This window comes from Narcine bancroftii, chromosome 2 (genome assembly GCF_036971445.1).
Source record: "Narcine bancroftii isolate sNarBan1 chromosome 2, sNarBan1.hap1, whole genome shotgun sequence".
Lineage (NCBI taxonomy): Eukaryota > Metazoa > Chordata > Chondrichthyes > Torpediniformes > Narcinidae > Narcine > Narcine bancroftii.
Genome location: NC_091470.1, coordinates 144991474 through 145014910, shown reverse-complemented (window position 1 = coordinate 145014910; position 23437 = coordinate 144991474). Strand labels below are relative to the sequence as shown.

The following is a 23437-nucleotide window of genomic DNA, read 5'->3' as shown; positions in this document are numbered from 1 at the left end:
GGATTAATTAATCCTGCCCTAGGTATTGAATGTCACTGGTGTAAACACAGAAAAATAGGAGACAATTCAGTTGTCTGAACCTGTCCTGCCATTCATTATAACTGAATCCTGTATCTCAATACCATGTTTGTGCTTTTGTTGTCAGACAATTGAAGGGAGGAAATTCTTAAATAGATCCAGACTTGAATGGGTGAGCAAATTATTTGAAGGAACAAGTGGCCAATAGCAGTGCTATTAGAAGAGTGATAAACAGTGGTCTTAGCATTGAGTTCAAAAAGCATCTTGAAAGAGGAGAGGTTGAGATGTGAACAGATAATGGGTAAGAGTGAGGACCGAGAACGAAGTGAAACAAAATAAGAATCGTAAATCCAGGTATAATTGTGAAAACGGAACTTTTTTGAATTGCATTTACAGTATATTTTCAGATGTTTAGCTTAGTTTGAGTCAGTTTATGTTTGAAGTTTTACTGCATGTTTTACTTAAAAGTAAAGGGATTGTCCTCCAGCAGAATTTCAGCTCCCCCGCTGAAAGGGGATTTGACAGAGGGAGTTGCAGCACGACTCGGGTGGGCGAGCAGGAGAGAGCAATCTGTTTCACTTAATTTACCCCCCAATCCAATGCTGCCGCAACCCCCACTTACAATTACCTAAAAGTACCGCCGTTTTAATATTATTCTGTTATCCGAAAAATTCCTAAATCTCAAATGTGCCTGGTCCCAAGGATTTCTGATAAAAGATCAAGCATCTGTACTGGATAATGGCACCTGTGCTTTAAGTGTTTTATAAATAATGTAAGATGGGACCCAGGTGATAAAATCCACCTTCATTTAGGGAGTTAAACAATAAAATCTGCAGATACTGGGTTTGAATGCAATACACAAATGTGCTAGAGAAACTGAGCAGGTCTGAAATGTTGGTAACCTTTTAATTCCTATGATGTTGCATGACAGAAACACAATGCTGGAGTAACTCAGTAGGTCACACAATGTACTTCATGTAGCAGAGAGCCCTTCATCAAGATTTCTCTTGCATATTCAGTCTCATAATTTGAAGGTCACGAGTTTGTGCCTCACACAGGGTACTTCTTTGGAGGCAGCATGTTGCCGTAGTGGTTAGCACCACGCCTTTACAGAGCCAGCGATTGGGACTGGGGTTCAAATACCATGCTGTCTGTAAAGAGTTTGTACATTCTCCCTGTGTCTGTGTGGCTTTTCCTCAGGAGCCCGGGTTTTCTCCCACCGTTTGAAATGTATTGGGGATGTAGGTTAATTGGGTGTAAATTGGGCAGCATGGACTCGTGGGCCAAAATGGCTTGTTACCATGCTGTATGTCTAAATTTAAATTTAAAAATTTAAATATTTGTGGATTGTGCTGCATTTAGGGGTATGATGGTTTGAGTAGCTGATGGACTGGGCAAAAGGAAGCATATTGATCAAGCAAAAAAGATTCAAGTGATTATTGAACTTATTTCTGCATCTTACATTGACTTTTGTCCTTGATCTTTTACATTGGGCTCAGGGCAAAAATGTCAGTAATATGTCAGCATTTCTCTGTTTTTATAGCAAAGCTGAATGTAAATGTGAGGGCCATCTCTCATCCAGCCAGACAAGTTAGAACATAAGACAGCACAATCAAGGAATTTTGCCTCAACATGGGAAGTCTAAAAAAAGATATGCAGGAATTTGGAGTCAACTCCTGGACCACGATTTATCCTGCAGGACTCCTACAACTTTTTGGAGGAAGCCTGCAGGGTAAATTGGACTGAAAAGAATTTGTTGATGGTCATCCACTCTACTGCACATCCAACCACTGGGAGAGTTGCACTCAGGTACTTACAGTCTTAAAAGGCGCCCAGTATGAACAACCACACGGGCAGTAATTATGTCAATTTTTTTCTGCAATTTTACTGACATTGCAGTCTAAAAGCTATAAATGAGTTTAAAGATTTCAGATCATCTATGTTTCCACTTCAGCTTTCCAGCATCCATGGCATATTTTTTTTACTATTCGGCTTCTCTCATTCACACCTCCTTCAGGCTGATCTCCCATTTCCTACTTGTCATATAACTGCTCTTTTGCCTTGAACTATCATTCCTTTTGTTATATAAGCTCTCTGACTTGCAGAGTTCTCATTGTTTCTGCACCTGAAACTCAATTTATAGCTACCTTTTTCAATTTTGATGGGGAAATTGAAATGTGAGCTCTAATTCTCTTTCGATGGATGATGCCTGACCTGATAAATATTTTCCATATTTATTTCTTGTTTGTTGCATCCATCGAAAGAAAATTTGCAGTTTTGCTTTACCATCTTGTATGAATCATCCCTTCAATGATGAGAAGTACACATTAGTCATGATTTATAAAGACAGCATTTCTTTTCAGATCTGGTTCTTTAAAACTGAACTAATATTGAAAATAACGCTAGAATTTATGTTGCAGATTTAAAATTTCAATGAGTTCCAAATAAATTACCATTGAAAAGTGTCACTATTGCATTATATCAGCCAACTTGCAGATGAATTTTAACAAACAGCAAAAATAAAAATTGCTGAATGTTTTGATTTGGTTGAGGGATAGAATTCAGTCAGCTGATGAAGATAAGTGCCAGCTCCACTGTAAAAGGAGGGACAGCATAGCATTGTGTCACATCGTATTGGAAAGATGGTACGTCCAGTAATGCATCCCTCTCTCAGTACAGAGACAGAGCACGTTGGCCACAATGGTTATTCTTAATTCTCTAGAGTGGATTTTGAACCCACAAGTTTCTGACTTGGAGCCAAGGGTGCTTTCTGCCGTTTCACAGCTCAGGAGATTAACCACAGAATGGACGAGACTAATTAACTATTATCAAAAATTAAAAGGGAGAAACCGAAAACAAAATGATGAATTTGATGTTCACACATTTGTTGTCTGTTAACTGTTAGCTTCAAATCGACTGCCATATTTCCTACATCACTACAGAAACAACTCTTTAAAAGTTGCAGAACATTTTGGTTAGCCCAAGGTCATCAACAGTGCAGCCTTTGATCCCTTTTTTTAATTGAAGCCATAGCTTTTTGGAGCTATAATACATGTTCTCAGTGCTTTAAAAGACTTTACAGCCATTTTTGCAGATATTTACTGAATATGAAAAATCTATAACATGGAATTCCAAATACTGATTCTTTTTTATGACACTTTTTAGTTATGAATGTGTCAAAACCCAGTCTTTTATATATAAAAAAACTATACTGCTGACTCTCCTCATGAGACAGCAGTCTTGGTGCCATGACTTTGTTTAAACACCGATATTATGGAGACATGATTTGTCTATTTGAACCCATCAGCAATAGAACACTGAAATTGCTCTTGGCTATATCATTTTCAAGGCCAAACCTGAACATGCTTTTAAACATTTAGGTCATTTGTTGCAGGCTACGTTTTATTTCATTTTGAGATTTTAATTAACAGTGATAGGTCACTTTTCGTCAAATACTCTGCAGTTAACAGAATCTGAAATGAAAGCAGAAAATGGTTGAAACACTCAGTAATCGAGGCATTACCTGTATAAAGAAATATGGTAATAACGAGTTAAGATGCTTTGTCTGAACAGTCTGATGCTTTGGCCAAATGCCCCCTGAGCACTTGGCATCATTTTGGCTTCCTCATTTAAGGAAGAGTTGTTTGGACATTGAGATGATGCAGCAAAGATCTATGTGTTCCAGATCCGAGTCCAGTAGTATTTACCTCCATTAAAGTGCATTATCAAGTTGTAAACACAGAAATAGGCCTTTAAACTCGCCATGTTGAGGCCAAACATTTTGCCCAACTGCACAATCCCATTTGCCAGCGTTAGGGGCCCCCTTTTTGTTCCTGTGTTCTACCCACATGGTCTCATTTGAAGAGCCATCTTGGAGACTTCGATCATGACCACAGTAGTGGATTCTTTAATCAATATTATATGCCACTTCCTCTATTGTACCATTCCTCTCGTGCCTGAAGCTCCTGTACCCTGGAATGTTGCTAGTCTCAACTATTCCTCTCTCATAACGATAGTATCACATTCCTATGTGCAGATCAGCACTCCAATTTCATCTATTTTACAAATTGCACGATATTAAAATGGAGGACATTTATTTTTGCATTCTATCCATGTGCTTTATCATGCCTAGTCTGTCTATTTGACTGACTTGGTTTACTTTCAATATGTGACTGCATCCCTTGTTCCCCAGCTGTGGACTGGATTGAATTTTATTTTACGAAAATGTTCTCTGGCATTTTTAAGAATGAGAGATGATCTTAGTGAGGCATTTAAGTTTCTAAGAGGGCTGATTTTGTTTTCCTGTGTGGGGAGCATGAACATTAAAGAAGTAATCTTAGAGTAAGAAATCAACAGTTCATGATTGAATCAAGGGCATTTTTTTCCCCTGAAGGTTGTGATTCATTGAGATTCTCGATGCTGGGAAGCTGTCTACAATGAACTATTGCATGTACACAAAGCTCTGATAGGTTTCTGGACTAAAGGAGAATTAAAGCTTTTTGTAATTAGGAAGGAAAATTAGGCTGAGATAAAATTCAGATTAGCCTTAATCTTATTGAGGGGTAGCACATCTTTGGGGCTGGAAACGATATTCCTGTTGATGCCTTTTGTGTTTTTAACTCTGTTCTGAAATCTGATGCATGTTCTCTCTGTTTAAGTGCCTTTGATAGAATTTTAAGAAACAAAACTGATTTATCATTTATGGCAGTTGAATCTTTGTCAGGAGTTGTCTCAGCATAGATGGGTAATGTCTAAGATGCTGTGTTTTCTGCTCAAAGAGCACACCACCATTCACTTAGTGCCATGCAAAAGGCAATAAAGAGTCGCCATTGCTTGTGTAGCATTCTCCCAGCATGAGCCAGAAAGGGGGTGGGGGGGTGGGGGAAATGTATTTGGGAAAAGCATCATCTGCACATTTTGGGTCATGGGTTCATTGCTTTATTGATGCTTGTAGTATCATGTATCTAATACTTATTGGGTTATATCAGATGAAAAGGTTTACTATTTTGTTATTGTTAGCCGTTGTATGTATTTGGATGTGCTTTCAACTTGAGGTGCATGCATTGATGATCAAAGATGAGTGCAGATCTGAGTCTTGAATAGTAATATATGCCAACCCATTAATCATTCATTACTATTTTGGATAAATTGTCTGCTATTAATTTCCTTTCTTTTGAATCTCCATGGCTTGAATGTTTTTAATTTTATCCATTCACACATGTACAAAATTGCTTTTTTTTTGTTTTTCTAACACAATGAAAGAATTATAAGCATTTTTCTGGTTGTTCTCGTTTGTTTTAATTGTCTTTTAAAAAAATTGCTGCTCATTTATCACCTATTAGTTTTGTATTATTGGTAATTTAATGCTTTTCAAAAAAAAAGTGAATATTTACAATTTGCAGGCAAGAGATTCCTTTTTGTTGTATTGGCAAGTTACTGAAATTACCTTTTCTGTCAACTATCTTCCTTTCAGAGAAATGAGATACGATGCGAGCACTCTTGTGTTACACTTGGATGGTAATAAATAATTTTTTTCCAAAAAAACAAAATTTCTCTTTACATTGGACATATCATCAGGTACCGTAATTTGTTGGCATCTCTCATCATGAGTGGTCATGGTTGAGGTTCTTTGATCATCAGACTCGAGCATCAACAATTTGTGATAATTTTCATCTTTTTGCTTTACCTCTCTCTATCCAAACACTTGCCTTCTGTAGCTCATTAGAATGTGAGATGAGCATCTTGCTGAGAGCAACAACTTTGTTTCTATGTGTGTGTGATGGGAATTTTTCCGGAAGAGGGTTTATTCGTTGAAATAAATAGAAACTGCTTGTAAAGGTTTTGTGGAAAATTAGCAACCTCCTTTGAAGAAGACCGCAGAGCCCACCTCACTGACAAAAGACAAAGAAGGAAAAGACCAACACCCAACCCCAACCAACCAATTTTCCCTTGCAACCGCTGCAACCGTGTCTGCCTGTCCCGCATCGGACTTGTCAGCCATAAACGAGCCTGCAGCTGACGTGGACATACCCCTCCATAAATCTTCGTCCGCGAACCCAAGCCAAAGAAAGAATAGCTGTGCAGTGTGGAAGTGGGCGTATTGGTCCATGGAGTCCAAATGGGCTATCCAGTTGCACTGATCCCTTTTTATTCTGCTGATGCTCCCATCATCTTCCTGCAGATTCCACTATTCACCCACACTCTCGGAGCAATTTGCAGCCTGTAGCTGACGTGGACATTTACCCCCTCCATAAATCTTCGTCCGCGAAGCCAAGCCAAAGAAAGAATAGCTGTGCAGTGTGGAAGTGGGCGTATTGGTCCATGGAGTCCAAATGGGCTATCCAGTTGCACTGATCCCTTTTTATTCTGCTGATGCTCCCATCATCTTCCTGCAGATTCCACTATTCACCCACACTCTCGGAGCAATTTGCAGCCTGCAGCTGACGTGGCCATTTACCCCCTCCATAAATCTTCGTCCGCGAAGCCAAGCCAAAGAAAGAAAGAAGTTCCCCAACCCCTTGTATGCCTTTGACAGGAGGAAACCTGCACAGTCAGATGAAGAATGTGAAAACTCCACATTGACAGCACCTGAAGTCAGGATTTAAGCTGGGGACATGAGATGATCACAGCAGCCTTACAAAAAGAGTCCATGCTGTAAACACAGCCCATTTTCTTAAGATGCTAGAAACTCTGAATCATTTATCTACCCAACTTTTTTTCTTACAGACCTGCCTGACCTTGGCTTCATTCATCGCCAGAGTGGTCTCTTCATTTCTTCTTCCTCCTCCTCTTTTTGTCCAAGGCTCTGAGCCCCTTTGCTGCCATTCCCCCACCCCTCTTCCTACTTCAGTCTCAATAAAGGATTCCAACCTTTAAACATGGACAGACCATTTCTATTTTAGGACAACGTGTAACCTGGTGAATTCCTCCAGCTTAAAAGCCCCTTTTCCACAGACACCCTGTCCCAGGAATTAACTAGGAAAGGGTCCAGGTGGAAAAAGAACATTGTCCGAATCCTGGCATCAAATGACGTCATTTCACACCAGGAATTAACCACCTACTCATATCCCCGGTATTTTCTGATGCCAGCGTGCTGATAAAACCAGTGGAAAAGGGATAGCAGAAAGTCACCCATTTCCAGTCGAAGGTAGAACACTTCGATCCACAGGGATGAGTGTGTTCAGTGGAAAAGCAATTAGTGTTCCAGTGTTGCAAGTGGCTAGTTACCCAACCACTTGTATGCCTTTGACAGGAGGAAACCTGCACAAAGGGCTTCCTATCCTGGGGCACTGCACAGTCAATTAACTGAGATGCCAGTGGAAAAGGGACTTTTGTTCATTTAGTATTGCATTAAACATTTCCTTGCTTTGCTGAGCACCTCGGCTTTGTCCGCCACTGTAACATGGATGTCCCAGTTGCCTCCCATTTCATTTCTCCATCCCATATCCTTGCCATCATGTTTGTCCATGGTCTCAAGTACTGCCAGACTGAGACCACCTGTAAATTGGAGGAACAACACCTCATCTTCCGACTGGGCACCCTCCAAATGGACATTAATATCGACTTCTCTGGCTTTTGTTAAACCCCCTTCTTCCCCTGTCGCCTCTCCATTCCCTGTCTTATTTCACAGAGATAAGATAAATTTTACCTAATGCCTTATCATATCCAATTAACACCTTTTGTTGGTCTGGATTCCTCTCCCATCGATGGGATTCTGAGACTTTCTGATATATCCTACTTTTGACTTTTCTGATTTTTCGGCTCAGACCCGAAACGTCGGCAATATATCTTTGTCTCCTTCTTTCTTTGGCTTGGCTTCGCGGACGAAGATTTATGGAGGGGGTAAAAGTCCACGTCAGCTGCAGGCTCGTTTGTGGCTGACCAGTCCGATGCGGGACAGGCAGACACGGTTGCAGCGGTTGCAGGGGAAAATTGGTTGGTTGGGGTCGGGTGTTGAGTTTTTCCTCCTTTGCCTTTTGTCAGTGAGGTGGGCTCTGCGGTCTTCTTCAAAGGAGGTTGCTGCCTGCCGAATTGTGAGGCGCCAAGATGCACGGTTTGAGGCGATATCAGCCCACTGGCGGTGGTCAATGTGGCAGGCACCAAGAGCTTTCTTTAGGCAGTCCTTGTACCTTTTCTTTGGTGCACCTCTGTCACGGTGGCCAGTGGAGAGCTCGCCATATAACACGATCTTGGGAAGGCGATGGTCCTCCATTCTGGAGACGTGACCCACCCAGCACAGCTGGATCTTCAGCAGCGTGGACACTGAAAAGACCAGCTGAGTTCCTCTGGCCTTTCAGTGTGTATACAACAATCACAGCATCTGCAGCTTATCTATCGTATTTAATTTAGTATTGCATTTGCGTTCTGAGACTGAATCAGATTGCTCCACCCTGGGAACCATTTGTCACAGTAAACACATTACCACAAGTCTAAATGATCCATGCAGAATTGTAACAAGCTGCCTAAAGGCTAGTCCTGCTCCCTCCTTCAAAGCATTATGTGGCTTAGTATCCCTCATGTCAGAAAGAAAGTAGCTAGCAATAACAGGCAAGAGTCAGACAAGTGGCACCCACACACGATATGGATGTCAGCCTGGATATCAGTAACTTTCATTGGTGAAACAACTTCTGTCTCACCGACAGTATTGAGAGAAGAAGCAGAACAACTCTCTGTCAAAAAGAATCTGTAACCTAAATCAAAGCCGTTGACGAGGTATGTAATGGAACTACCCTTAAAGGAGCAGTCAGCAACTGACTGCAATTGTAAATGGCACATATGGCGCAGCTTGAACAGATTAAGAGTTGGATTCAGTGGATGCAACCTTCTGAAAGAAACATGCGTCTTTGCAACTGACTAAATCGGTACCTCGCTAAGACCCCTGGATAAGTTCCCAGGATCAAGAGCCCTAATCAGTGTTAAAAGCAGGGGTCAGTGCAGCATCTTCTGTTTAAAGATGTGCGGCTGCATTTGGATCCTGCTGAAAGCTTTATGCCCTCATCTTTTAATGAAAAATGGGTAAAAACATTTGAGGATTCTAATTTAACTCGAGAGTTTCTCAATTCGATAAAGTTTCTGTGTCTAACTGGTTTTGTGATTTGTTTGTGTTATAAACATTTTTCCATCCTTTGATTTTCAACTCAACCCCTAATTTTATGTAAAATTCATCTCCCTACTGCATGAAGAATACTCCACAGCTTTATGTGGAGAGGCAACCCGATGTTGAGCTGGTTAGGGTGAGTGTTGTGTCTGCTCAGCTCTACTTTTGCCGGCAGGATGAGTACGGGTCAATCTTGGAGACTGGCAGGAATTATTCCACCTGTTGACAGAGGGCTGGGATCCTGCAGGTTCTCTCGCATCACCAGCCGGATGTTGTGGAAGCTGCAAACTCAACCTCTCTTTATTGGCCACTCTTTGTGCTGGAGATTCACCTGCCCTTGCCATAAAGATCAGGGCGAGCTCCATATTACAGGACCATGCAGTTACACTGCTCATCTCAGCCGACCTTAGACCCTTAGGCAGCCTTTCCGCATGGAGACAGGTTTGATTCATTGTTGGATTTCCACACTGTGGTAACTGTTGCAGATCTGTTGTATTTCCCCATGTTACAAAGGTGATCAAATTGCAATAACAAGGGACGAATTGTTCAAAATAAGAAAAATAAAGATTAATGAAAAATGGGTAAAAATATTTGAGGATTCTAATTTAACTCGAGAGTTTCTCAATTAGATAAAGTTTCTGTGTCTGACTGGTTTTGTGATTTGTTTGTGTTATAAACATTTTTCCATCCTTTGATTTTCAACTCAACCCCTAATTTTATGTAAAATTAATCTTCCTATTGCATGAAGAATAATTTAAAATGTTAAGCTTTGTATGATCAGCTGTTGCTCAATTTTTAATTGATGTAAATGTTATAATTGTCGATGAACAGTCTTACTCTGGGGAAGAAAAATAATTTTAGGCAAGTATGAATTCTCATTCTCTCAGAGTAACATTTGAAAACCTTGTATTATTTTGCTGTTAATGATTGTTTACTTATATTAATTAGTTTCATTATTGCAAAAAAAAAGCAAAAGTTGCTGGCATTTGGGAGCTTTTGTGGCTCTGTATGACACTAATGTCAGGTTATTGTCAGGCAATTGTTTGTGAAATGTAGCCAATAAGTGCTGAACTTGTGCATTTATGGAGATGCCCTGGAATTGGTGGCTTATAGATGCAATTAAGAGCTGCCTGATGTTATTAGCATCCAATTTTCCATTCTCAGATAATTCACACCCCTTGTTCATTTCTCTCCCTCCGACTGCTCTATTGAGGTTCTTTCTTCCTTTGTTTATCTTTTCCATTAACACCCTTCCTCCTCCTCCTCTCTTGTACCTATTTCCATGCTCTGATCATTCACACACCTTTGAACCTGAGTTTTTCTCCTTTGATTGACCATTCCCATTCCTTGCCCTACCACCCTTTATCTGCCAAATATTTTGTTCTTTTTTGTTTCTTTCTTTTTGTCACCTCCCACGGTCTTAAAACTCTCCCATCCTTTTTCTGGCTCCATCTCCTCACCTTCCCACACCTCACCTGTTTCTCTCTATACAAGCTATCTTCCCTTGGGACTCCCAGCGATGATGCAGGGTTTTGGCCTGAAAAGTCAACCATTTCTTTTCCTCCACAGATGCTGCTTGGGTTTCATGGGTTAGGACGAAATGGGGATGGTTATACACCTTCTTGACAACTTAAGAATTCAGGTGAACTTTTTCTGAACTGAATTGTCTGGTTGTTACTCAATTAAAAACAGTATTTGCTAAGATCTTTATTGAATGAGCTGAGGTGTAAAATGTATTGTAGTTTAAGTTGTACTTGAAAGAAAACATTCAGTGTCGCCTTGTACATTGTTCCAAACCGAATACAATTTTAAGTTGTAGTTTCTGGATAAACTTTGTATGTTAGCTGGATTTAACGGTTCAGATAAATTGAAAATAGTTCTGATGTGGCACAGTTTGTGTTGTCGTTTACCCAATGATATTTCAGCACCAGGGTTTGAATCTGACACTGTCTCCTGTTTCTGTGTGGATTTTCCCCGGTACGCCGGTCGGTCTCCTTCATCCTTTGAAGATTGTCAGTTAATTTGGGTATAACTGGGCAGCACAGGTACCTTCGACTTTGCTGTAAATAAAATATATTTTTATTTAAAGAGTCAATAATTTGATTGTTCCCAGTGTATCTGACTTTTGTCATGTGCATAGTTCAGTGTTCTATTTAATTTATGCTACTTCTTGGTCTGTTACTTGATCTTTGAGGCCTGATTTGAATGGAACTTACAGCTCTAATACCCATGGGCCTTGTAACAATTTATGGGCAATATGAGAAGCCAGAGGGTCAAAGCAGGCAGTTGAGAAATGCGATGAGAGTGTCCTGTCATGTATAAAAGAACACTTCTTGTGATTTTGGATATGAGGACTCATGAGTTCATCTAACAAGATTCCAAAGCTTGGCATAAAATAAACCAGCATGACTTTAATGTGGCATTGGCAGCAATAAACAATAAAGCTGTACATTTTGGAAATGCAGATGGTTAAGGACAATGCTGTTCAGAATTATCAGAATGTTTCTTTGAAATATTAAGAACAATAAATTGAAAATGAGAATGGAGAAACCCACATGAATGACACCATCTACAAATAATACTCTGGTCACTCTAAGGTGAAAAAACAGCAATATTAATAAAAACAAGGAATCAGAGTGATAAATTGAGAGATTAAATTCAACGATGCTGTCGTTGAGGTTTTCTGATGAAGAACTGGCACGGCAGACTCGATGGGCTGAATAGCCTATTTCTGCTCTGAAGTCTTACGGTCTTAAAGATAGCATTCTCATGTGTTGGAAACAATAATCAATACAACATACTTGATGGCAGCTAAATTATTAAATAGGATTACTCTGTATCTATGTTTAGTTATCTTGTTTTACCTGGCAGGAAGAGTCATTGAATGGAAATGTTTGTTTAAATTGTGTTGAATTTATCCTTCTACCACAGAATTTTATTTTGAGAGCCTGTATTTGAAGATGTCGCTCTGAAATTTGAATGTCCTTTTCTGAAATTGAAAATAATTTGTATTGACATGTCTTTATCAATGTTATATTGGCTTCATTGAATTGCTGGATATATGAAAGATAAAGATTTTTAATTCATTCCCTTTGTATTCCCCCTCCAGTACGCTTTTTGTTCAATGTAATGTTTAAACAAAGTAAACGGTGGCAGGCAAGGATATTAAATTTCATTAATCACATTTTAATTCTATATGCAGTTCTTCACCCTCCTATAAAAATGAGCTTTATAGGTTGGTTATTGTTATTTTTGCCTCTGCAGACTGACAAAAAAATGTTTTACAATTGCTACGCCAAATTAGAATCAGAATTTATCGTGAACAAGTCATGAAATTTGGTGTATTGTGTATTGTGTATTGAAATTGCTGTATTGAGGATGATTTGAATGACAAGGCACAGCCTTTTCTCTTTTTTTGCTGTAAGTGAGCTTTGACCTGACTAATAAATGCAAACCCTCAAATGCCTGAATGTTAATCACTCTGACCTACTCCCTCCACTGCATTGATTTTTCTTTCTCCTTTATGTTGTGCCTGGGTGATAGACTGAATCCAGTGATAGATGCCAGGACCTTGGTATCTCTCCAGAGCAGGTAAAAGGAACATCAGTGTGTAATTATTGTGATGGAAGACTTATTGCATAATATTTATGTTATAAAATATCTTTTAAAAAGAAAAAAAATCTCAAGCTCTTCCAAGAGAACAAAATGGATAGGAGAGTTAAAAACCTCAGTTTCCCTGTAAGCTGCATTTTCAGGTGTCTTCTAAAATGATAAAAGATGGAGTGCAGGAGCTGTCTAGGTGATGGAAGTCCCGACTTGTGGGAATCTAACTTTATACAAATTTTCCAGAAATATTCAAAGAATTTGTAAAAATTATTTTGATAATAATAGGAAGAATAATAATAATATTAAAGTGTGGTATTTATTAGCACATGAGTGTAGTATAATAGAGGAACTCAAAAACTCCTGGTGCTGGAACCTTGAGCCTCGATGAACTCAGCCGGCCAGGCAGTATCCACAAGTAGAAATGATCAGTCAGCAATTCAGGTCGGGACTCTTTATCAGGACTCGTGAAAAGGTGGTGATATTAGGTATATGAAGGGGCAAAGAAGCTGGAGGGCCCAAGTCGTGATGAGGGATAAGACAGAAGGTGGAAGAGGTGGAGAGACAGGCCAGTGGATGCAGTGGATGTTGTAAATTTGGATTTTCAAAAGGCCTTTGTCTAGGTATCGCACAGGAGGTAGCTTAACAAGATGAGAGCTCATGGAATGACAAGAAAGATACTAGACTGGGTAGAGCATTGACTGATGGGCAAGAAACAGAAGAGTGGGAATAAAGGGATCCTATTTTGGTTGGCTACCGATTACCAGTGGTGTTCTGCAGAGATTGGTATTGGGACCACTTCTGTGTATGTTGAATATCAATGATTTAGATAGCTGAATAAATGGATTTGTGACTACGTTTACAGATGACGCAAAGACAGGTGGAAGAGCAGGCAGTGAGGAGGAAATGAAGAGGCTACAGAGAGACAGATATATTAGGAGAACAGATAAAGAATTGGCAAATGAAATGCAGTGTTGAAAAATGAACAGTCATGCATTTATTGTAGAAGGAATAAAGAGCAGACTATTATTTGGATGGGGAGAAAATTAAAAATTCTGAGCTGTGAAAGGATTTGGGAGTCTTTGAGCAGAATACTCTGAAGGTTATTCTCCAGGTTGAGTCGGTCGTGAAGCAGGCAAATGTAGTGTTGGCATTCATATCCATAGGAATAGGATACAAGAGCAGGGATGTGATGTTGAAGCTTTATAAGCCACTGGTGTATGGGATACGCCTCATGGCGTATGGGATACACTTTTAGGCACCTTATTTGAGAAAGGATATGCTGGCATTGGAGAGGGTTCAGAGAAGATTCACATGAAAGATTCCCGGAATGAAAGGATTAGTATCTGAGGAATGTCTCGTGTCTCTCAGACATTACTCCTTGGAATTCAGAAGAATGGTGGGGTGGGGGGGGGGGGGGTCTTCAAAGAAGCATTTTGAATGTTGGACAGAGTAACTATGACAAAGTTGTTTTCCATGGTAGTGGAGTCCAGGACAGGAGGACGTAAATTCAGGATTGAAAAGTGGTGATCTTTGGAACTTGCTACCACAGGTTGCTGTGGAAGCCAGGTCATTGGGTGTATTTAGTTAGGGCAGAGATTGATAGGTATCTTAATAGTTAGAGTATCGAAGGCATGGGAATAAGGCTGAATGGGAGAATGGATCATGATGGAATTGCTGAGTGGACAACTTCTGCTCCTATATCTTCTGGTCATGAAAAGGGAGAGATCACTGGGAAGGAGGGTAAAGTTATGGAGGAAAGTTATGGAGATATAAGCAGTGAATTGAGGTGGCAGTTACCTGAAATTAAAAAAAAAAGCTCCACGTTCAGTCCTTTGGATGTCCAAGAGGAATGTGATGTGTTGTTCCTCAAGTTTATGTTTGACCTCACCCTGCCGAAGGATGTGGCCGTGGATAGACCTGTCTTTTTTGGAATTGTTTAATTATGGCAGTGTTGGGGTGAAATGAAAGAACTACTGTTTGGGTAGCTAAAGATGGCAGATTCTTCTGATTTACAGAAAAATCAACTGGTTAAGAAAAGTTATGCTGATACAGAGATGTGGACGGAAGTCGACTTGAATTAGAGACATTCTGGAGATCATAAAAAATGATGGGAAATACAAATGAAGAATGGTAGTGATGACTGACCAAGCTAAGAATTTTAAATTCAGTAAAGTGGAGGGATATTAGGTCAGCGAAGGTGATCGTCATTTTCTGTGGAAATCTAATATATTTTTGTTTATTAGCGAGAAATTGGATGTTTGTGGAACAGAATGTTATTCTGGTTGATGGCAAATAATGGTTCTGAAATCTTCAGTTGGCTGTTGACAGGATGATGGTGATTCTGAACTTCTGAAGGTATATTCGTGGAAAATATATTGACTGGTTGCATCACAGTCTGCTTTGGAAACTCAAGTGCCCAGGAGTGCATAAGGTTGTAGAAAGTGGCAAACCTGGCCAGGCACATCATGGACATCCCTATCACGCACAACGTCAAGAAGGCAGCCAATATCTGAATGGTCAAAACCTTTTCTTGGTGCTCCCTTCAGGCAGAAGGTCCCGAAGCCTGAAGTTTAGCATTCCTTGGTTCAAGAACTGTCTTTAACCAACAACTATCAGGCTCTCAAATGCCCTCTTGTTGCACTAACTGTAAACTCGTTCACAACTACTCAAAAAAAAGTTTGCACTATTCACACATCACTTCTTTCATCTTGTACAAACTGTGAATATTTTTCTATTTATCTTTTAATATTTTTTGTCTCTTTTTCTCTCGTGGAACGTCTGTAACCCAGTAAAACTTTCTGTTCCAGTGGCAGTATAAATGTCATTGATAAATTTTCATTGTAAAGGTGTCGTTTATTCATTAGACGTATGTGATTTATGGATATCAAAATGGCAGAGTTGAACTTGTACAAGTTTGATCTTCTTTGAACTAGTGCTTCGTACTAAACTAATGTGGAAAAAGCAGTGGAGTTTTTGAAAATGTGCAGTGAAGATTAACTTGAATGTTATCAGTACTGAAATGATGACTCAGTGGCAGCTCTTTTTGCAAAAGAGGTAGGGCAGTTGAACACAATAATTTAATCTTTTCCTTTGACAATACAATGATTGGGCACTCAACAAATCTATTCTGAGGAAAATACCCAGATCTTTCAGCCTTGCATTAAAAAAATTGTAATTTTTGCTGTCACTTTGTCTAAATAAATGTTGGTGTAAAGAGTAGGATAATTCAGAAACTACATGATAAAAATATAATTCTTTTTCTCTTAACCTGAAGACAGTCTAAGAATTTGAGATTTATTGTTCTTTGCTTAAAAGGGGAATTTGGTGCTTTTTATTATGAAAATGTTTGAGTGAGATGTTAATAGATATTTTCCCCTGGCTTTCAATATTTCTTCTGATCACGTTTTCCCATATGATCAATGAGACAAAACAACATGTTGGTGCTTCAACTTGCCAATTGCAGAATCTTTTAGTGTGCAACATATTTGTTTCTTTTGCCTAAATAAGAACATTCCCTTTATTTTAATGAATTTCCTAATATGTTAAGCATTTTGGTAGTTTCTGAGAAAAATCATGAGATGCAGTGCAGATGGTATTTTTTTTATTTTCTCACTTTTGGCGAAAGTACAACTGGGTTGAGAACTGGTGTAGATCAAACATTGAAATTGTGCTTTTTGTAATGTAGGTCTGACTATGGAATCTATTCACCATTGAAATTTCGCAAAGCCATACTTGGATATTTGCACCTTTGAAAACTGATACCAGAATTTCAGTGTTGCTGGCCATTGGAATTCACTGGTCAGTCATTGGATTTCATCAAAGCTGCGTTTTAAAATTCTCCCCAAGTTCCAACCCAACAACTGGAAAAGTTTCATGACCCTCTAAAAGTAAACACATACCGTGTAAAAGTTGATCTTATGAAAATGTGGATCTGCTATTTTTAGCAAAGAAATCTTGCATTTTCCATATATCTCATTTCAAAGTTGACCCTCGGCTCTCGCCCCGGCTGCCTGCAGGCCAGAGTTTCTGTTGCCTAGTTGCGAACTCGCACCATGGCCCCAGCCAAATGGAATTCCTGAAGTCTCCGACAACACAGATATTTACTGCAGTCCTGACCTCACCCCCCACCCCCCACCCCCCACACCCCCCACCCTAGTGGTAGAACGTGTGTTTTGATGCGCAGACTCGGTATTATTACTTTTTGTTTTTCTACTTTATTTGTTTAGCAATAATTTCGATTTCTGCTGCTGATACGGTATTTTTGATTCTTGTGTGAATTTTAGCCCCTTAAAAGTTGTATCTATGTAATAATCAGCCCCATAAAGTTTGCACGAGTATTTATGGTAATTTTCACACTTACCTTATGCAAGCAAAAACTAAATATATTTCCTGGCTGTATTTCTCATTTTTTATAACATTCCCATGGAGTTCTGATGATTAAATGGCAACTCTTCCACATGCCACACTATCTGTTGAGGTGATCCTCACTGCTGGTTTTTAAAACCTCTCACGTCAAACCAGCACTTGGTCACTTACATTTACGTTTTTGCTGCAATATCACAGCACTGTAAAGAAGGAACAGCAGTGACGAAAGGACTGCTGCTGGATTTCCCATCTTGAGAGAATTTGTATTGGAAGGAAGAAATCAATTCGCAGAGTGGAGGAAAATTGTCTCTGGACAAGATGAGTTGCTCAGACTTTTAAGACCAAATATTTTACCAAGGAATATAATCAGGTGCTGACTTTTTTTGTTCTGTATTTATAATTATATTTTTATATTTTGCAAAACCAAATTCTACAGAGAGAAATCACTCATTTCAATGTGACGTCCAATGTATTAAACATGACATTAAGGAGCCATTGATGAACTTAACTCTTCGCCCACTGTATCAGCCCAACTTTTATTGATTGCTTCATTAAAAATGCATCGACTTTTCTCTGTTACTATCTCATTTACCACTTCATGGTAAATGGTTATTAATCACTGTGTAAAATTGTAATTGTTCCTTGTTCTGTGGAATGGCATAGTTAAATGTTGTCATTGAGCTTCCTGGATATTGTTTGTGTTCCCAAAAGGAAGTCTAAGGCTTAACAAAATTGTCCTCACAGATCATCATCTGAATGTCGAGTTGGGAATATTGACTGGTGATTAGTTCATGTTACCCATTTTTTTTTAACCTGTCTCACTTATCAGTGTTCAGCACTGCTTTGCAGAAAATGAGCATCTTAACCTCAGGAGTAGAGGTTATTGGTAGTTATTCCTGGAGGTGCTGGGGAGATGGCACTGTTTTTTTTAAGTTAGACCATCATGGCAGAACTGTGGAAAGTAGTATCCAAATTAATCATTTCAAAGACTAAGGGAAAAATTCTGTTTAAGATTTAAAAAGCCGCCTTGCTTTATGCAAGTTTATCAGGTTTATATTTAGGATCTAGCGAAAGTTTGCACCCTTTTGCTTTTTTTCTTTCCACTTTTAGAATATAGTTTGCCTTATTAGTTTTTTTCTCTATGACTTGATGTCCTTCCCTCAGTCAAATTACTAGCACGTGATATTTCTGGGGTCATCAGTAAAAGTAACCTCGAGCTGCTTGATGTGTCACAGCAAAAGACAACGAGCTGTCTTACTCTCACAGAGGATCTGAATGCCTAACCTCTGCTCAATACCTCCACCTGATGGTACTTTTGAGATGAGTATTGAAATATCGATGAAACAAAACCAGCCAGCAACCAGTAGTTCTCGAGACTAAATTTAATTTTTTGTGTGCGATTTATGTCATGCTTTTGTGATCAAATTGTGGGGTATGGATCATCTACAGATGGTGGCTATTCCTAAAATATCATTTTAATTCTCCAATCTCTATCTTCACCTTCTTGCACTATTTCTGTAACGCTGGCTGTAAGCTTAAAAATCTTCATCTTGCAAAACTTGGCCATGCTTCATGAACGAAACATCCAGTGTAGGAGTGTATATGTATTGCAGTCTCCTTCTGAAATTCAGTTCTTTGACCTCAATAGATTCAAATTTCAGGTGGTAATCTATCATACATTTAGTGCCAGTGGCTAACATTTGTTTGAGCGAATATGAATTAAAATGTTCATCTTTATTGATTTCTTTGATGCTCTAAATGTTACTGATGAGGAAAAGCTATTATTTGGCCTGCAATTATCGGCACCCATTGCTTGAATGCTTAAAAGCACCCGTAGCTTCAACCAACGTAAATGCAGAGAAGTTTTTAAAAAAACTGGATACTAGAAATCTGAAATAAAACTCAAAGCGTTGGGGATGTTCAGCATATCTGGCAGCATCAGTGGAGAGAGAAAGAGTTTGCGTTTCAGGTCATTAGATCTGGAAAAGTGAGTAAATTGTCAATTTGCAAATAAGTGGAGGCATGGAGAGAGCAAAGGGAGTGGAGATCAGTGTTGACCAGGTGGCACAGTGGTTTCTGATGCTAATTAATTGTAGCTGGTTTGTCTGAATGAGAGTAAATCCAGTGGGAAGAACGAGGGCAGTTAAAGAACGGATTAAAGAAGATTCTGGAACAATGCAAAGTAAATCCACAGACATTTTGGCTCTGAAGGGACTCTCTTTTGCTCCACTTTTTCCTATTGTTCGTGATGCCAGGTAATGCTCATGGTGAATCTTTATTTGCCTTACTGCAGACAAAAGTTAAAGTATTTCGTGTATATTACATTTTTAATGTATTATGTGACCATAAAAGGAACCTTGACCCAAATCATAGCCATTGCTGGTTATCTGAAACAAAAAGAATTCTAGAAATACTTAACAGATCAAGTCATATCTGTATGCCCTTTAGTTCAAGAACCATCTTCCCTGGACAAAAAGACTGAGTATTCACTTTATCCGTGCCCATCAATCAAAAAATAAACCATTAAAAGATTGTCCCTCTGCCACCTTCACTCTTGGGAATAAAGACCCTCCCTCTAAATCAGTGGTTTTTAAACTGCACCCCCCCTCCACTTTAAGTAATCCCTATGCCATCGGTGCTCTGTGATTAGTAAGGGATTACTTAAAGTGGTATGTGAGTGGGGAAAAAAAGGTTGAGATCCACTGCTCAAGACCCACTGTTACTGAAATATTTTGCTTGAGAAAAATTGTCATTGACCTATTTCCTTTGGAGTTATGAAACCATGCACCTAATGAGTCAATTAGGGACGATTAAAACAGTGGTTTTCAAACTTTTTCTTTCCACTCACATACCACCTTAAGTAATCCCTAACTAATCACAGACCACCTATGGCATAGGAATTACTTAAGGTGGGATGTGAGTTCAGGGGCAGTTTGAAATCAACCCCTCCAGTCCTGACAACATCCTGGTGAATCTCCTTTGCACCCCTTCCAATGTTCTGATTTCCTTGGTTCCATTGGATGATTAGAATTTCACACAATACTATATATGTGGTCTCACCAAAATCAGAGGTTGCAATGAATGCACTCTTTATCCTGCCCAGTGAAGGCCAGCATGTCCAATTCTTTTTGCACCATCTTACCATCTAAGTTGCCTCTGTCAACTGATGGTGCTGTCTCCTATGCTCCTATAACCTCCAGAGTCGCAAGGCCTCACATCAGTTCCTGTGGTGTAACCAAGCTTGAGACATTCAAGTCATCCTCCCCACGACCTCTAAAGCTTGTATCCTGATATGAGCCCTTTCTTGCCAAACTGTCCTGCTGTTGTGGTGTTCATCTGTAGAGTCTCTCAGCCTTCTCCTTGGCAGGGGTGCTTTCTTTCTCTCTCTGGTGTCCTGCAACCCTCAAGCTCTGGTCTCCTATGTTGAAAAAAAACAGTGGCCAGTCCTGCTAATCTACCAGTGGATTAAACCTATGCAGGGCTCTCAGGCAGGATGGCCAGACAGTAGGATGCTGTGAAGAAGCAGTCATAGATGTATCCCTGCCTGCACCAGTGTGAGCAGTGCTATGAAAGCTATGATAGGAGCAGCAGTATTTCAATATTCCTGACTTGTGAGAAGTAAAAAGGTGAAAGAGCAAATGTTGCATCTCCTGAAAATTGCTATTTACTAATAGACACCTTGAATAAGTCTGCTCATGAAATCTTTTTTCCAAGAATATTGTGCAAACTATGAACACAGAAAGTTCCGTACAACACTGAAGTGTTCATGTTTTTCTGAGAATACAGTTGTCACTGAATGGAAGCTACAAGGTGGCTGCTTAAACAAGACACATGTTGATTTAATGGCGTCCCAGCTTGTTGCACTTCATGTAATTTGTGAGTGAACCGTGTGATTTGTTTGATGTGCAGTTCCTGGAAAAGTAATTGCCTTAGAATTGCAGTTACAAGTGAAAGCAAGGAGGATGAGGAGCTGGTTGCGATCCAACAGATGCTTGAACTGCACCAAGATTGTGCCCATTTCAGCTAATGCCTGTGGTACAGTAACAACCAAGCAGCTGTAATCTGGAAATAGTCCAAGGAGTGTTGCTTTGGGAATGTAAAAATGAATGTACAACAAATTAATTTCATATATTTTGTTTCTTGAATGCTCTCTCTTTTTCCCCCCACCTGATGGTACTGCCTTGAATTGCAGTTTGTTTCATTGGGCACTTGGGCTCAGTTGTCATTTTCAGTCAGTTTGTCAGATCGCCACAGAGCTATTGCCTCATTCATGATGCATGTACAGGTTCAAAAAAAGGAGACCATTTGGCCCATCATATCTCTGCTGACCTTTGGAAGAGCTACATGATAAGAAGAACGGGCGGGGAACACAAAAGAACACTCCAAAATTGGCTTTCTCTTTCTAAGTTATTAAAGACAGGTTGCATAACAGCCTGTTTGGGAATTTGACTGCCCAGGAATGCAGGAAGCTCCATCAGGTAACAGACATAGCTGGAATCATCACAGGCTCCCATGTGAGGCCAGCATCATGCAGTACTCCTGTCACAACCTCTTCTCACTTTCCAAGAACTAATCATGAAAATGACAGCAGAATAACAAAGAACAATAATTAAACTAGTGCAATTGAATGTTGAGAAAACTATCGATTGTTAGGATGTAAAATATAAATGTATTAATAAAATTATGAAACAAATTGCAACTAAAATGCTACAGCATGTTTTTCCTCTTAAAGTTGCAACTTGTACAACCATAATTGTCACAGGAAAGTGATTAAATTCTAGAAGAAGCTGCAGAAGGTGGTGAATGTAGCTCAGAACATCGTTCAAGCTTTCCTCCCCATCCATGGACTCTATCTATATCCTCTGCTGTCAAGGAAAGGCAGCCAAACTACTAAATGATCCATCACACCCTGGACATACTCTAATTCTCTTTCCTTAATGGGAGTCTGATAACAAGGAAAGAAATGAATCTCAATGAGCATACTTTTAAAAACTTGTGTATCTTCTGTCCAAAGGAAGGGTGAAAAAGAAGCTGCCAAGAGCTGGGTTGGGATTAAGTTACAGAAGGCTCATAGAATGTTGATCTTCATTGCAAGGTAGACGTGTCCTTAAAATGGGGCTTTTTCGGGGGAAATAACTGTACAAGATACTACTGAGTGTTATCCACCGAAGATTTGCTTGGTTGATTTACTGGGTTGATGAGGTTAATGTATGATGAAAGTTTGAGCAGATTAGGCCTTTATTTGCTGGAGTTTAGAAAAGTCAGATGTGAGATGATTGAAATGTGGGATTCTGAAGGGGATTGACAGGGTGGATATTCAAAGAATATTTCCCCTTGAGGCTAAATCGCATTGTTTCAGAATAAGGGTTTTCCAATTTTAAGACAGATGATGCGAATTTCTTCTCTGAGCCTTGGGAAATCTCTACTCCTGAGAACCACGGTTAAGTCATTGTGTATATTTGTGGTGGATGTTGATAAATATTTAAACTAAAAGGGGATGAGATGCATGAGGAGCGACTTGAATATTGATCTTGTTCAAAATTGCAACAACCATGATTTTTATAGAGTTGTGCAGTTGGTTTGTGCAGCGAACTGACCGTTTTTTTTTTCTCCTGCTTTTTATGAATGTAGGACCCCAGGATATTATTCCGCGTTCAGCTGGCTTGATTCAGTAAGATGACAAAGCATGTCATTGGGGTTGCAGGAATGAACAGACCCCTGACTATTTCATGGTCAGAGAAAATATGCAGGCATTTATGAGCTGTGCTATTTTAGTTTTGTGAACATTCAGCAATGTCCTGTCACAAAGTGATGGTTTCCATCAGATTTCTGCTGACTGGAAGATGGTGTGGTTAAGACTTGAAGACAGTTTCTTTGGACTTCATGCAAAAGAAACTTTCGCACTATACCTCACTGGACACATGACAATAAACTTGAGACTTACCATTTCACACAAAGGAAACTATGCCCTTGTGCGTTTGTTAGTAACTTGTTTTGGTTTCTGAATTTTTTCTGCCTGTAAAATTCTTTTCTTTATTCTTGATTCCTTGTTCATCTTTGATTCTTACAATAAGCTGGTTTGTCCATTGACCTATGAACTGCAGGATATTGTTGATTGGTTTTACTTGGAGCCCACTCTTTCTTGAAGTGAAAGGTCTTTACCTGGGAATTTAATTGCCAACTGATTGGCAGGCCAATTGGGCACAACTGGCAAGGTCCCCTCCAGTGTGTCCTTGACAGATATTTAAAAAAATATCAAATAATAAATAACACTCAACAGAGAAACCAAATGCCTACATATAAATCAATTCATTTATATCAGATAAAAGAAAATAGCTTTGTGATCGTTGG

General features: G+C 39.4%; 1 protein-coding gene across 11 annotated transcripts in view; it reads left to right on the top strand.

The window, feature by feature from the left end:
• Positions 1-23437, top strand: part of rerea (arginine-glutamic acid dipeptide (RE) repeats a) — a 502370-nt gene that overhangs the window by 173198 nt on the left and 305735 nt on the right. For 8 of the 11 annotated variants that reach the window (XR_011351646.1, XM_069918381.1, XM_069918382.1 and 5 more), the window contains one exon: positions 12659-12706. The exons of the other annotated variants lie outside the window; for them this stretch is intronic. Coding sequence is in view for 7 of the 8 variants with exons in the window: in XM_069918381.1 (XP_069774482.1) it covers positions 12659-12706 (48 nt within the window). In the remaining variant the exon portion in view is untranslated. The remainder of the gene's footprint in view (positions 1-12658; positions 12707-23437) is intronic. 11 annotated transcript variants of the gene reach the window in all.